The sequence below is a fragment of the Akebia trifoliata genome, chromosome 3, assembly GCF_017979445.1.
Source record: "Akebia trifoliata isolate Shusen 1 chromosome 3, ASM1797944v1, whole genome shotgun sequence".
NCBI lineage: Eukaryota > Viridiplantae > Streptophyta > Magnoliopsida > Ranunculales > Lardizabalaceae > Akebia > Akebia trifoliata.
The window spans coordinates 53,086,686-53,102,735 of record NC_141377.1 but is presented as its reverse complement, the minus strand read 5'-3'; the positions used below and the strand labels follow the sequence as shown (position 1 = coordinate 53,102,735).

Below are 16,050 nucleotides of genomic sequence, written 5' to 3'. Positions count from 1 at the left end.
TACCTTTCCTCATTTCTACCTTCAAGTTTATTGTCTTTCCTTTGCTTCCCTCCATATTTTTTCATTAATACCCCCTCTAAGTTTACTATTTTTCTTATAAACCCCTTTAAATCCAAAGAAGGTGTTAAGCAAATAGTAGTTTATATAATAAAACATAACTATGGACCCCACTCCAATTATCGTTATGGGTATAAACATTCGTTTCAGTTGCGGGGTCCACACTATAATTGTCTTTCCTCTTTACCTCCTTCAACTTTATTGTCTTTCCTCTCTTCCCCCATTTCTTCATTATTAGGCCGCTAATTTTAATATATTTAATCTTTTACCCCTCTTTTTCAATAATACCTTTCTAACTTTACCTTCTTTCATTTTTTTACCCCTTAAATCCCTAAAAATGAAACATGCAAATTCTAATATAATTCAAATTCCAATATTCATGACCGAGTAACCTCAGTTCATTTTTTAATTACAAAAATATCCAATCATCAAGATTAATGATTTAAATGATTGGGATTGATGATTTAAATCGTCGGGATCAACGATATAAATGATTGTTCTCAATCATTTGAATCATCGATTTTCTTGATTTCATCTTGACACTTTCTATGGATGAGAGTTTTTGCAAAGGAGTTAATGCTCATTTAGAAATTAGTCTATACCGTAGGGTCTATTAAATAAGAGAATATCTACTGACACATCAATTTATACTTATAACACACCAAATTATGTGTAAACAACTTTTAATTTCAAAAGGATTGCTGTGTTTTAAGTAAAAGTTAGCGTGCCAATAGAATCTCTATTAGATAATTTCCCCTATTTTAAACCCTTTCGCTAGGAAAAATCTTTGAAGCGGCCTGCCCGCTTCAAACTTTTGAAGAAACACTCTCTATTGGATTACACGTGGCATTTCAAGGGAGATGTTTCAAATTTTGACAGAAATGTAGGGGCGTTAAATAAATTCAAAACGCCACTTTTCTTGTAATTAGGAGGGTAGCTTCAAAAGGCAATGTTAAAAGAGTAATAATCGAGGGTACTTTGGTCATACTAAGAATTATCCACGATTCTTCGTAAGACACCCCTTATCAGAGTCCAATAATATTTCCGGAAACACAAAGAAATCCCTTTCTACCTCTCCCGATTCCACCATTTTTCTTCAACCACCCCTTCTCATCTCCTCTCCATCTAAAAAATTCAAACTTTTCTTGTCTTCTATCTTACCTCCATAAGATTCAATCGATCTCATCTATAAGAGATCAGAGACCAGTAAAAAAAAATTGAAATTTTTTCTCCGGCGATATCTCCATTCATTTTCAGGCGAATTTCACCGGAAGATTTCGGCAGATCACTTTACAAGTATCGTAGTTTCAGAATCTGAATTGTTATTCTTCTTCGAAGATCGAAATCTAGGGTTTTTTCTGTTTGATCACAGGATTTTGCAATTAGGGTTTTGAGTTTTCCATTTTGTTTAATTTCGACATGCCGAGGAGTTCTCGACACAAATCTCACAAGCAACATAAGCATAGTTCTAAGGATGCGAGAGAATATTCGGGTTCTGAAGAAGATGGGAACTTGAAGGATAGGAAGAGTAGGGAAGAAGGTGTGGTTAGGGTTTCTAGGGATTCGGCATCGGGAGAGAAGCGGAAACTTGTTTTGCAGACTCAAGATGGTAAAGATCAGTTTGGTCCAGGTAGCGGTGATTTATCAGAAGAGTACGTTGGTTCGAAGAGAAGGAAAGAGAGGGGCATCGGTGATCGATGGAACAGTGTCGATGAAGAGCAAAGGGAGAGTTTAATTGGGGAAAAAGAGGCAAAAGGGGAGAGTTCTCGGCCCGATTCAGAAAAAGGGCTGAAATCGAAGGTTTTGGTTGATTCGAAGAGTAAGTCTAGTAGACGACATGAGGGTCTTACTGAGAGAAAAGAGGAAAATGTGGGATTAACGGTGGAGAGCGAGGTGATGAAAAGTAGTAGTAGTAGTAAGGTTGAGTCGAAGCGAAAGTCCGAAAAGGATTCTGAGAAGGATTTGGTGAGAAAAGGGGCTCATCAGTATAAGGAAGCGAAGGAGAAGGAACGTGGGGTGGAGAGAGAGAGGAAAGTTCAAGATGTGAGGCGTGAGAGATCTGTTGATAAGGTGGGTCCGAGTAGTGAAGTGGGTAGGAAGCAGGAATCTCAATCAGGGGCTTTTGAAGATAAGCATTTGTCGAAGCAAGAAGTAGAAAATACTGGTAAGGTAACCGATTCCCTTGTTTAAATTATTATCTGCATCTGGTTATTAGTTTTTTATACCTGTGAGTCATCAAAGGGTAAGTGGCTTCTATGTATTTTTCTATGCTTGGTTTCTTGATGATGAATTTTTGTTTGGAGGTAATGCTAGAAAAATGAAGGTAGGCTACTTGTTGGGCACCAATGTTAGGCACACAAAGTGTTGACACAACCATCGAGTGATCATGTAACTGTATTCGACTAGTTATGTGTTATTTTGTTTGTTTGGTAGTAATTATGTACCACTAATTATGTAATTCTAATTTATTTACCTCCATAGAGATTATTGTTTTGACAGGTACATCTTAGCATAAACATACTTTTTTGTATACTATTATTTGATTGTCTTTATCTAGTTGTGTAAAAATCGTACAATAGTGTCCAAGGGTGGTTTTTTGAGTTACTTCATCTCTAGCAACTTGTGCCATGTCCAACACCAATACACATACCTGTTCAAGTTGGTGTATCATTTCTAACTTTTTCAATGTACTACTCAGCTAGCCATGCGTGCAAAAAGGGAACATATTATTACAACTTACGTAGTTAGTTGTTTTTGTGAGTTGGAGATGATTACTTTGCTCATAGAAATTTTTCTTTAAGAGGATTTGATTTACATTTTAAATTGAGTTTATTGGTTTGCTTGAAATTGGGGTTGTTTCCTGCTACTTCAATCCTCTCAAGCAATATTGAAATTAGTCCTTACTTATATCTCTTTTTGTGCCTATGATCTTTAGTTGGCATCATATATATTTCTATCAAACTGAATTCATGGAAAATTCAGTTTGTTCTTTTTTGACTTTAGAGGCTTTTTTACTACTTCCGTGTTTTGTGGTTCTTTCAAGTTCAATTGGACAATCTAATGATGTTTAAATCTCTATGCATGCGTGTATGGGAATTGCATCTTTGGCAGTATTCAGTGGATTCTTATAGAAGAGGGTGAGTTCACCAATAAAAGCAACTACTTTTTTCTTTATGCAACCCACATATGCTGTCTATCATCTGCTTTTATGTAAGACTCTGCTCTAGCTTCAAACTTGTGGGTTACTTTAAGCTATTGCGGAATGAAGGGCCTTATGGTATCTGGGTGTATTGTTGATGACATTGTCAATGGTCAATAGAACTAGACTGAAGTCTTAGGGTAGATTGTTTAATTATAATAGTCAACTTTTTTATGGAGGCAACCTACATTTGGGTTGAAAAGGAATTCTTTCGGAGGGAGTTCCTTGGGAAGGAGAGGTAGCAAATGTTTCTTTTGGAATATCCCGTAGATATGTTGCCAAAGTACAAACATGGAGACGAGTGAGGCTATGACTTGTAATTTCTTGAAATATATGATACTAATATAGATGGGAGTATGGAACCTGGGGGTTCCAATCCAACAATTAAGAAAATACTCTAGAGCTAAGAACATAATACAATGAAAAATGAGAGAACAAATAACAGAGTTGGAAGAAGTATTTGGTACCAGGATCAATATTGTATTATGTTGATAATAAGCATATAACTACTGCTAGAAGTGTCCGACTATTATAGAGAATGGTAAATTGGGATTTTTGTAACTGTTGTGCAATTATCAATTGGAGAATATATTTTTCTTTGTTTCATAAAACAGTTTTACATCTTTCCTTGGGGTAGAGTGTAGGGGTGGGGGGGACATCAAGAGTTACACCTCATGGGCGAAGTTTGATAAGGTGAGCAAGTTTTGGCTAAAATTTATGTAGCTTGCTGCCTTAAACTCCTCCTTTACTACATCTTGATGTATGTTGTAATTTAAAGCCACATCTATGGGGATCAGAGGGAAATACTAGAGTGTGTTTGAATATATTTTTTACTGAAGAGGGGAGGGGGCATGAAAGGTATTGCGATAAGGATTTTAATTGATGATATTGGTTGGGTAAGGATTGAGTCTCTTTGGATGGAAGGGAGGGTAGGCTTCTGTTATTCTGTGATTCTTCACTAATTAAATTATTGGGGTTTTCATTAGGCATCGAATTCCTAGGTGATGCTAGCTTTGTTTATTGTGAGCTGGTTTTGTTTTGTTCTTGCTAAAAAATATGGCCAACTTCAAGTACGCTTTGCATATGGTATTGAGATCTCTAGATGGAACTTAGAAGTCAGTTTGAGTATAAAAAATACATGATTTTTTTCTTGTGGGATCTCCCTTTTGTTTTAGCAATGATGCTAGCAGACATGACCTATTTATTATTCTTTCCCTTGTTGTGCACCTCCTTTTAGAGTTAAATAGAGAAAGAGGGTTCATGTTTCCGATCTTAGTACTCGGGATAAGGTGTGGACGATGTCGATGATGACTAGTGAAATCCACCTAGAGGCTAACATTTAGTTGAGATTGGTTGTTTCTAGCATCCCTTAATGCTAGATGTTTGGAGCTTTATTAGAGTAATAATGTATTCTTTGTGACTGACTTGAATATTAAATAATTGATTTGCTTCAAAACTTAATGTGCAAATCTTTTGTTACCAATCATTTCTAGTTTTAAGCATTTTAGAATATAATCACATGGTTTAGAGAAGAGATGTCATAAAACCTTAATGTAAAACCTTTTTGTTCTTGATATGTAGCTTTGATAATGTTTGGCCACTTAATCATGTTTGTTGAGAAGCAGAAGCTCTTTAGTTGAGTTTTCTCAGGCATTGTATTTTCATTTTGAAACTAGGCACGAAGAAAGATTTGAATCTTACAAAATTGGTTTGCTTGGAAAATTTGATGGGAAAATCAATTTATCAGAAAAGTGTGAAAATGCATCCATTTTACTGAGAAATCCATGGGCCCTGAAAATTTGTTGTTGATTCTCTTGCATTAAGTGTCATCCCTATCCCATTAGCTATTCTCAGGAACCTGATTTCTCGTGTGACTTTAGCCTTTTCAGTCTTGAGTTATTTCTTCATTCAGTCAGGGATTTACTACATTTATCCTAATGATTTCTTTCTTTACGAACTTGTTAGCATTTGGTTGTCTGTGTTTCTAGAGTTAGGATGGTTTGGTGCTTTCCCACTTTTCCCATTTTATGGGGTCTCTTGAAAGAAGGGATCAAAGGAGTGGTTGAAGGCAAGGAGGAGGAAATTCTGGATATTATCAGTGACATCAAAGATCGTTGGTATTATTGGACTAAAGGTTTCTAAGAATTGTGAAGGTTCATTCTTTGAGGATTAAGACATATTTTGGCCCTAATGAGAAGCTTTGGGACAAATCAAAGGCTTTAAAATGTAGAACTAAGACAAAGTATATGGAGATAATAACATCCATTAAATTGAAGGGCCAATAAAAATTGATGTCCATGAAACTTCCCAAAGAGATAATTTTTGCAACCTTGGTTCTATTATCCATAAGGATTGGGAGATTGAGGATGATGTTGTCCATAGAATTAGAATTGTATCGCTTAAGTGGAGATGTGCTTTTAGAGTGCTATTTCCCCCCTAATAATGCAGGGTATCCCACACCCTTTTGGGATGGCACCTGTACCTCGATGGTTGCATGCCTTGACCCCATGGAAGTTTTCAATGTGCAACAAGGTAAATTAGGAGGCCACCCAGTTTCGAACATACGACCAAAGGGAGCAAAGTCCTATCGATTGCTTTTGGAGTGTTGCGTGATTAACAAATCACAATCAAAATCAAACCAAAAGGAAAATTTAGAAGACGGTAGTGTAAGACCAGCTATGATTTATGGAACTCAATGTTAGCATCTCAAAACAACGTGTTCATGGATTGAGCTTTGAAAGAGGAGGATGCTATGATGGATGAGCGGAAAACTAGGAAAGATAAAATTAGAAATGGAGCATCTGGATGTATGTGGAGTAGCCCCAATAGGTAGGGGAAAAACTAAAGGAAAGATTGTTTAGATGGTTTGGTCATGTGTAACAAAGGCCGTTTATTGCCTGCCCCAGTTAAAATGGATGTACAATTTGAAGCCTCGAAGGTTTTAAAAATACTAGGGGAAGACAAAAGAATGTTGATTGAGGTAGTGAGAGTGGACCTGAAGTTTTGAGCATACTCTAGAATTTACAAAAGACATGACTTTGACATATTTGAATGGAGGAACAAGATTTGTTCAAGTAGATCCAAATTTTTTGGGATTAGTCTTTGATGATGACAACGAGGATGTTACTTTCATACAAATGGGTTTGTTTTGGATACAGTTTTTGTAAAAGTGTAAGGTTGTTTTGGATAAACTTGAGAGCATCGATTGGATTATCAAGGAGCACATTGCTTCATCTAATTGGTTTTTGGTAGTCTTGTTTTCTATTGATTTTGATCTGCCCACATACATGTATGTTGGTTGCATCTATATTGGCATGGATGTCCAGTTTGACCCTGACATAGGTGAGAAGTATTGAACTTGGTGAACCCTGAAAATTTTGATTTGTCGGCTTGGTGGTTTAAATAATGTAAAATAAAGTAATATTTTTATATATGCCAAGGATAAGGATTATTATGGATGATGTAATGGGACATTTTTTTTATTTGTATATTGTACCTTTAAATAAGTGAATAAATACATACATCGTCATCAAAGCCTTCTCTTGAATGTCTTAGGTTGTCAGAATGGATCTTGTCCTCAAAGCCATGTCTTCTCTTACTTCAAGTGTCATCATAACTATTCACACTACCTCTCAATCCAAGTTCTTGCATGTTTTGTTTTTAATCAATGTTGTCATTCATCTTCATTATACATGAACAAACCATCTTAGTCGACTTTCACTTAGTTTATCATTGATTGGGGCTGCCTCAACATTATCGCAGATGTTCTCGTTTATGATTTTAGTGGATACCTTCCACTCATCCATCTTGAATATGAGATGTTACATATCCTACATAATCTATGAAAAAGCCATTTCTCCCACAAGGAAATAAAAAGGAAGAAGAAAAAAATCCATGCCCACCAAAAGCCTTGAAGTGTCCAAATTTGAACTTGTCTGACACAGGTATTATCAGTGTACTGTTATTTGCACAAGTCCATGCAACATAGAAATATGTAACTGTTTTACTCCAGTAACTTGATTCCCTTGTGGAGCATATCTGTCCATATATTTTGTGTTGCAGGATTATAATATATTAGTGTTTGTGAAGGTCCTTTGAGATAGCTCTATTTTCGAAGAATCCATGCTGGTTCCGGTGTCTAGTAGCAGGACTTAAGGGCCTTCTGGTGGATGCTAATTTGATGGGTTGAAAGTAAAGTTGTCTCTCTCTACTTATAAAGACATTTCCATCTTACTTTTAGGCATTTTATTGCCACAAAATTTTGTTATAGATTAAGTGAACAAAATCTGATGAAACCACTCTTGGAATAAGTTGGAAAAAGGTGATCCAAACCTGCATGAGATGATATTTTTAGGGAAAAGGGTGACCGGAAGTCCATTACAGCATTGTTTGGGAAATGATGTTTGCTTGGATATCTCAAGTCATATTTGAGGAGAGATCAATTTCATGATGGAATTCCTACAGTGTGGAAATACATTGTTGAAATTTATATGCCTTAGAACTCTAGAGTTGAAAGGATCATTTTTGGGAAGAATATGATGTAAAGATGGTCTTTTGGCTTCCCTGCTCTCAACTTTGATATTGTAACGAGGTGGAAATCTTTTGAAGCAAACCCCACGTTATGGAGCAATTTGTAACAAATTTGTGAGCATCTCAAGATAGAGTTGAATGACTAAATAGAATTCATGTTGCAGGCCCCAATATTTGGAATTTTGGATAATGCTTGTTGGCATAATGAAGCTTCAAAAAAGTGAATGACGACTATATATGAGTGTTTTAGATGCTATCTATGCCCCAAAGCCATCTTTGCATTTGGTCATAGGAAAAGATCCCAAGATACATGCCTTGACATGTGACTGCTCTAGATAGAATTGAATGGTGGAATAGCATCAATGGTGCCAACCCCAATCTTTGGTACATGCAAAAAAAAAAAAACCGAAGAAGAAAAAGAATAAGGAGGAAGAAAGATTGATGATGATGAGGAGTTTGGTGTAAAGGCTATTGTTGTCCCTTTCAGAGTAAAAGGTAATTCACCACTTTGAATGTGATAGATTGTGCTGCAATTGACCCCTTGGTTGATTTGACTATCCATGGACCATGGCCCATTTTGCATGAAGAATGCTTTCAAGTGCATCTGGCAAGAGTTGTTAGTTTATCTTAAGACTGTTAGTTGGCCAAAGGAGAACATCAATGCTACTCATTTCGATACCCATAATAACCACCATTAGTACCTATCAAAAAAATAAAATAATAACCACCATTAATGTCAACTAATATACAATATTGAAGTTACTAAATCTCTCTTTTCTGGTCATTGTATTTACTTGGTGCAATTATTTAGAATCCTTTCCATCGTACACTCGCATACCTATTTTCACATAGTTCGTAGCAATTCTTATTGCAACAGGTGCTCAAGAGGAAGTTTCAGTTTTTATGTGGTTCACTGTTTCTTATTGGAGTGTATTTAAAGATGATAAAAAAACTTGTAATGACTCAAATATTGTCAGCTCATCTTATTCATCTTGATTATCCAATTAATTGGTTCATGGACCTCTATTTCAGTTGTATGTTCAGGGCGTTTACTATCAGTTTGTTTGCATGTGGCAATGTGGGCTGCCCAATAGATCTTCGTATGTTGGCTTAACATTTTTTTCTGCAATTTTTTCCTTTTTACCTGTGGACACCCTTTAACTTCAGTCGGTGCTGATGAACTTGCTATGCATAATTACATGTTTAAGGTTTTCTTCTTCAATTTGCTTGAGAAAAGAATTTTTTTAATGGTATGTTAGAATGCACCTGTTTTTGGCAGCTTTCGTTATTTGTGTCGCACTTCACATCTTTTTCTACTATTGTATCATCCATCCACAGAATGGCGAATACAAGATGAGCTGCGAAATCCTGAATTAGAGAAAGAACTTGAGAAACGGATCAGGAGGAGAGATGGATCTGGTGATAAGGATAAATATCAAGATGATGTCAAAGATGGTAATGATAGACGATTATCTTCTAAGGATGATCGGTCCAAGAATGGAAAATTTAAGGAAGAAAAGTTTGACACAGATAAGTACAAGGATGATAAATCCATAGATAAATACCGAGATCTCAACAAGGATCACAGGCAGCGAGATGATAAGCGCAGAGATGACCGCTCCTCAAGAGATCATGCAAGCAACAGGCATGACACTAAGCATTTCAGGGATGAAAGTAAGACTACAGAAAACCGTCACAAGAAGTCTAAGCCTCAAGACAGTGATCGTGATGGCAGTCCACATCTTGAAGACCGGGGCACCAGATACAAAGACGACAGGGGAAAGAAGAGATCCTCCAATGATAATGAGTATCCTAGTGATCTTAAGTCTCGAGTGACCAACGAGCATCGCTCCCATGTGGAGAAAAAATCATTGTGCAATAGCAAAGTAGAGTCACTTGCTGATAAGGAAGGTCTCAATCACACCATGTTGATGTGGATTCTACTATAAGCAGTAGCAAATGGAAGAGTTCTCCGAGTTCGAGCGCTCATGTTGCAAAAGATCAATATAGGTATTCTTTATCCTTATATTCAGCCATATATGCAGTGGTTTGCAGTGCTCTTTCTCTAGATTACATTGCGTAGTTGGTGCTTTATTTTTGCAAGGCAAGCAAGAGGTTAGTGGCCACAACAGAGATGAAGGTGGGTTCAATGGGATTTGAACCTAGGTTGAGGGATGAAAAGTCCGAAGACTTTGTAAACTTAGCCATGTTGGCACCTTCGACCTAGTTGGTGTTATTCCTGCAATGCAATTTAGTGTTCAGGAAATAAAACATATTGCAGTGCCCCAGATCTGCTTTTGATTAGTTTCTTCTGATTGACAAACCACCTCTAATATGGTCTTAGCTCGAGAACTGTGTTCGCAACAGATGATCTTAGTAGCATTTGATTGTATGAGCTGTAAAAAAAGGAAATGATGGATTGGATCGATGTGTTTATTTTGAGCTATATTTATTTTAGAGGTGGTCCATCAATTTCGTGGTCTTGATCAATTTGTACATGCACCAACTAAAGGTGGAAATGGAGCACCGCCTTTCTTCCGCTCAAGCCTATATTTTGTTGTTATTAATTTTTTTTTTTTTTTACTTTAGTAATCACTAAATTCTTGAACCCTTTAATCATTGTATTTTTTTTCCAGGCATAGCTCTAAGCAAGCAGAATCGAAGTACAAAGACTCTACATCTGAGACAAGGGCTCGGCCAAATGTAACTTCTTTAAAAGAGCGCACTGGTATTTCTGGAGTTCCTGGAAGGGCTTCGGAGTCTCAGTCCATGGAGAAACACATCCAAAAGGATGATAACTATTTGGCTGAGTTATCAACTGAAAGGTCCCCAAGATCAGATGCGCGTGCCTCACCCTTGCAGTTGATGGAGAAGTCCCCTTCGTCTACAAGTATTGACCATGGGTATTCACGATCCACAGTAAAGCTGAGTCTTGTTGTTAAAGAAACAGGACAAAGAAGTGGTCCCAAGGATGCTCGGGATTATTCAGCTAATGAAGACAGAGGAAGCCGAGAGTTACCCTTGGAGAAGTCAGCTGCGGATGAGTTTTCTCAAGGAGATGGAGATACAGTATCCGTCTCATCATCTTTCAAGAGGACCAGTCATTTTCCTAGCCGCTCGTCTTCTCTTCTTCCTCCGCCGCCTAGTTTTAGGTCTGGGATTGGCAGCCCTTCAGTTTTGGGTTCATCCGAAGAAGATAGAAGAGGTAAGTCCGTTAGTCGTTACAGCCGGAGTGGTGATCCCAGTGTGGGGAGAGGAGGGCAAGGAAATGCTTGGAAGGGTGTTCCAAATTGGCCAGTAACAAATGGCTTCATTCCTTTCCAACACGGGCCACCTGCCGGAGGATATCATGCGGTGATGCAGCAGTTTCCAGCTTCACCTCTGTTTGGTGTTAGACCCATGGAATTAAACCACAGTGGGGTTCCTTACCACATTCCTGATGCTGATAGGTTTTCCGGTCATGGTCGTCCATTTGGGTGGCAGAATCCAGTGGATGATGCATGCCCTCCTCACTTGCATGGGTGGGACGGAACTAATAGTGTCTTTGGGGATGAGTCTCATATATACGGGAGACAAGAATGGGATCAGAACAGACACCTGATGAGTGCTCGAGGTTGGGAGACTAGTGCAGAATTGTGGAAAGGACACAATGGTGGTGTGAACATGGAGTTTTCGTCAGCGGGCCCAAAAGAGGATCATCTGCTACGTGCCCCAGAAAATGATGTTTTGGTTGGGCAACCAGGCCAGCGATCCCGGAATGAACGTAGCCAATCTGTTTCTCTGGCGGAAGGCATTGAGATTAAGCACTCAAGTGGCACTCCTCCAGTCACAGATGATGCTACTACTTTTACTCCAGTGAAAGCTATTGAGGAGAAGATGCCCGGGCCCTCGAAAATATCAAACGATGTCAGTGGTCATTTTTGCCATGTTTATCTTTCTAAGCTTGACATATCTGTTGATCTTACCCCTCCAGAGTTGTACAACACTTGCATGAGTTTATTGGATAAGGATGGAAGTGCCACTGTTGATGAAGATATTACCAAGATTGTATACCCAGAGGTAGAAAATTAGAGAGAGAAAAAAAATATTTTCTTTCTCTTCTTTTAATTACTTTTATGAATTGACTTGTCTTAATTTGTTTCTTTCCCATGACAGGAAAGCACAGCAGGAGTGAAGATCTCTAGTAACACTTTGAGTGCTTCACTTTTTCCCGCAATAACGGGTTCTATGTTTCAGGTATAAATATTTCAGGAAAATGAATATTGTTTGGTGTGTACCTTTTATGTACATCATAAAAGTTATTTTTGATTTAGTTTTATTTGAAAAAATGCACCAGCTTTCTAATTTTCCCATTTGTAAGTATCCCACCGCACACTAGTCATATTGATCAATTAGTTTTTCTCCCTTTCCAGCAGGCCAGAGCCCATTCACATCAACTAACGATTAAATGGTTCTAGGTTCCTTAATATTTCATCATTAAGTTAAATTGGAGTTTGTACACTATGTACGTTATTCGTCTTTTGTGTTTTGGAAAAATTGATTTGATTGGAGCGTATGGTGTTGGATCACACTGTAATTATTCCCTTTTTGAGGATAAATGGTTTTGTAGTTTCATGGCATTTGGTTAAAAGAAAGGTACCATTCAATTGGTGTTTCATTATGGTTGTCATTTGTTCTTCATTTTATTTTCTTCTTTTGTAACCTTCTAAAAAAGGCTAACAGTCCATATTTCTCAAATAGAAAATGTCAAGAAACATGTTGTACTACAGGGTACTTATTCTGAGTTTCACTTTGTTGATTAATACTGGACCTCAATATTAATGATCTTATGATCCTAAAATTTGCAGAGAGCCATGGACCTTTACAAAAAGCAGGGCGAAGAAACAAAAGTCAAGCTGCCTGTTCCATCATTTCCGAGGTCAGAACCAGAAGAAGTTCAACCTACCGATGGGGAGAAATCGGAGCCAATTACTGCTGCTGATATGGAGAAACCGAAAGAAGATTCAGTTTTCGATGGTGAGAACCTGGATCCGGCTCCATTTTCCGACCAAGAGAACGAGGAGGAGAAAGTGGTGGAACCACTTTTAACTTCCGATCAGGAAAAAATGATGGAGCCAGTTTTAAATTCCATTGTGGAGAAATTGGAGGAGCCCATTCCAAATGCTGATCAGGAGAAAGCCGAGGAAGCAGATCCAACTGAGGAGAGTCAGAAGATTGATGACGAGGAGCCAGTTTTAATTCCCGATGAGGAGAAACCAGATCCAACTTTAATTCAGGATGATGTGAAGCCATGTCAGGTGATATTAGAGGCGGTTGAGGAAAATTCTTTTATTCTCAATAATTCACTCGGTAACAAAGAGGAGGATATAAACGGCGGCAACGATACCAAAAGTGATCACTCTGATAACAATGCCGAGGCATTAAGTGATAATACCGTGTGTGGTACTACCTTAGGTTTTTCTGACGGTACTTCGGAGGCATTGATGCCAGCGTCAATTGAGTGTAGGTCGGTAAATTTAAGTCGGATACATCATTCTCCTGAAAATACACATTGAGACAATTTCTATTCCATGTGCTTTTGGAATGCCGTTTTATCGTTGAATATCATCTGTTTTCTGCTTTTATCTTCTTCGCTCGATTAAGTTTTTTGTGCCTCTTACCCTTTTTCTTTCCATTAAAGAAATCTTTGGGTCCCAGCAGAAAAAAAGTATCTTTGGACGACCCAAGATCCTCTTTTATGTTGATTGTTTTCGCCAGTTAGTGTTTACTCGAGTACGAACTTGGATTCTGCTGATGATATGGTGACCCAGGGAAGCTCTATCCTGAAATATCAGGTATCTTTGATAGAGAGAATCTTATTTCTGTTTAAATTTTATTTATTTTGTTTAACGTTTATTTTCAACGTTGGGAACTAATGTGTCTATATGCATTCTATGAATTTCTTTATCTGCAGAAGTGGTTGGAAACCAGGCTTGTAATGGTGAGTTTCTGGCCTTCTGGTAAGCATGCGTTTAAGTTTGGGTAATTTTGACATAGCCCCTAGTTTTGTTTTATATTCCAGCCCCTTTCCTACTTTGGTCTTTGGTGGGATACTAATAGAAAATGACCAAAAGACCCTTGCCTATTCAACTTCTAGCAAACAAAAAAAAAAAAAAATGCATTGATTTTTCCACAAAAACAACTTTGATCTATTTATTAACTGTTAGGTCCTTCCCGCCCCTGCCCCTTCCTCTCCAAATAAAAAGTCCTCTCCGAATAAAAATAAAAAAAATTAATTAATTAATAATAATGAAAGGAAAAAAAAAAAAAAAACAGTTTTGCGTCAAACGTCTTATTGTACAAAACACTTGATCCATGATTCCTGCCACGGATATGGAAGATAAGGGTGCTTTGGTCATTTTGCATGTCTAATTACAGTCTGTCATCCGTACCGAAGGGTATGTCAAAATGGAAATCGGTTTTCGATTCATGCAACTTGGATCGAGTTATACATGAGTTTATCAGCTGACTTCTATGAAGATGGCACACAAATTTTGCTACGAAAATCTTTTTCCTGGGCTTAAAACGGTCCGGATTCAAGTGTCTGTATCAGTATCCAATTCTTTATCGTAATTCATATCTGGATCTGACTTGGATCATAAATTCAACTGAATTTATTGATTTGGGTCAGTCGGGTTGGATTATGTCAAATTATTTAAGATTATTTTAAATAAAATTGTTAAAATATGATTTGAATTTAAGACTTACAAAATATAAGTATAAATTTTGTAAAGTAATATATCATTTGGATCTTGATAGAGATAGGGATGAAATCATATCCGACTTGGGTCAAGAGACATCAACCCATATACGAATCATATTTAATTTTGGATATACTTAATGAAATTAAATTTGTTAAATTTGAATTTGGATCACTCAGATTTTGGATAAAATTTATATCATTTTAAGGCCTAATTGAATGCCACAAGTATGAGTGGATCACAAAATTTTGTTAATTTCCATAAAAAAATAATTTCTCATATTGAAATTGAATTTTAGATTTGAAAATTTAGTAGTCGTTCATTTTCAAAACCTTTGACTAGATCAAAATAATTTTCTGTGGTATAGTTGTTTTGCCAACATGAGAATCCATGTGAGTTCAACAAGCCTCAAGAGTGAGAGCATGACTCATAGTGATCATTCAGTAATTATTTAGTGGGTTCAATTCTGCTTAATTTAAAAAAAAATTAGAAATTTTTTTGGCAATGTGGTTATGCTTTTGGGTTTCTCTACAAAATCCATCATCTTCAACCTCCCTAAGAAAAATTTCTTCTTGAGATTTGATTGTTGAAGAAAATAAAATTTTGAAGTAAAGATGTTGCAATATTCGGTGATTATTTGATAAATCTTGTTCATTTAATTGGTCAGTCTCTTATTCAGAGAAAAATGCAGAGAATTTTGAGTATGGTAACACTATCCAAACTCGATTCAAACATCCACTCATACAATTTTTCACTTATTAACATTATAAAGGAGAGGGGGGCTTGAAAGAACTATTGGGGACGGGGATGGATAAAAAATAAAAATCAGACCCCATATACGTGAGGTTTTTGGTTTCAATTACGACTTCTTAAATTTTTATATCCAAAAGAGTTCTCCCGCTACTCTATATGTTCATAATATAAGTGTTATTCCAATTATGTCCATATCTAATCTTTAATGAACAAACAAAACATATAGAGGTGGATTGTCATTCTCTCTCTCTCGCACTATTATTCTTTCTTTTGTCATTTTTGAGGTGCAACTTGCCGATGTTCTTATCAAGTGTGTGTGCTTTTCTTCTAAAAAAAACTTATGCTAGTTGATGATTGTTTATTTTTCGAATATTGGGCATCTTAATAACTTATACATAGGTCCTGATTACATTTTTAACTATATCTTTATAGTTTATTCTTGTAGAATACTGGTTCATAATTATCTACTTTCTAATAAACATGTAAGATTCCTTACTATTACCCTTTTTTCTCTTGTTTAATCATTGATTATGACTTTTCTAAGAAAGATTAAGCAAATTATTGAAGTTAGATAGTTCTAGTAGAGAAGTTTCCCCAATTTCATATAATAATATTAGAGTGATTTTTTGCCCACAACCCCAGCATCAGTTTGACATGTGTGAATGACATCAGCAATATAAAGAAAATTTTTCTCTTGCCCACACATCCACTACCCACTGAGCAAATTTGCTCAGTATTGTGAGCAAAAGATCACTCTAGTAAAAATCACTA

At 36.8% G+C, this 16,050-nt stretch overlaps 2 protein-coding genes across 2 annotated transcripts; both read left to right on the top strand.

The window, feature by feature from the left end:
• Window positions 1–1,086: 1,086 nt before the first annotated feature.
• Window positions 1,087–10,560, top strand: LOC147407933 (uncharacterized). The gene is made up of 3 exons (XM_086436731.1): window positions 1,087–2,221; window positions 9,125–9,796; window positions 10,423–10,560. Exons 1-2 carry the CDS (start codon window positions 1,477–1,479, stop codon window positions 9,733–9,735), a joined length of 1,356 nt encoding a protein of 451 aa, XP_086292857.1. The 5' UTR covers window positions 1,087–1,476; the 3' UTR covers window positions 9,736–9,796; window positions 10,423–10,560.
• On the top strand, window positions 9,775–13,410 carry LOC147407932 (uncharacterized). The gene is made up of 4 exons (XM_086432640.1): window positions 9,775–9,833; window positions 10,423–11,845; window positions 11,942–12,022; window positions 12,634–13,410. The coding sequence occupies exons 1-4, from the start codon at window positions 9,775–9,777 to the stop codon at window positions 13,339–13,341; spliced, it is 2,271 nt and encodes a 756-aa protein (XP_086288766.1). The 3' UTR covers window positions 13,342–13,410.
• Window positions 13,411–16,050: the final 2,640 nt, after the last annotated feature.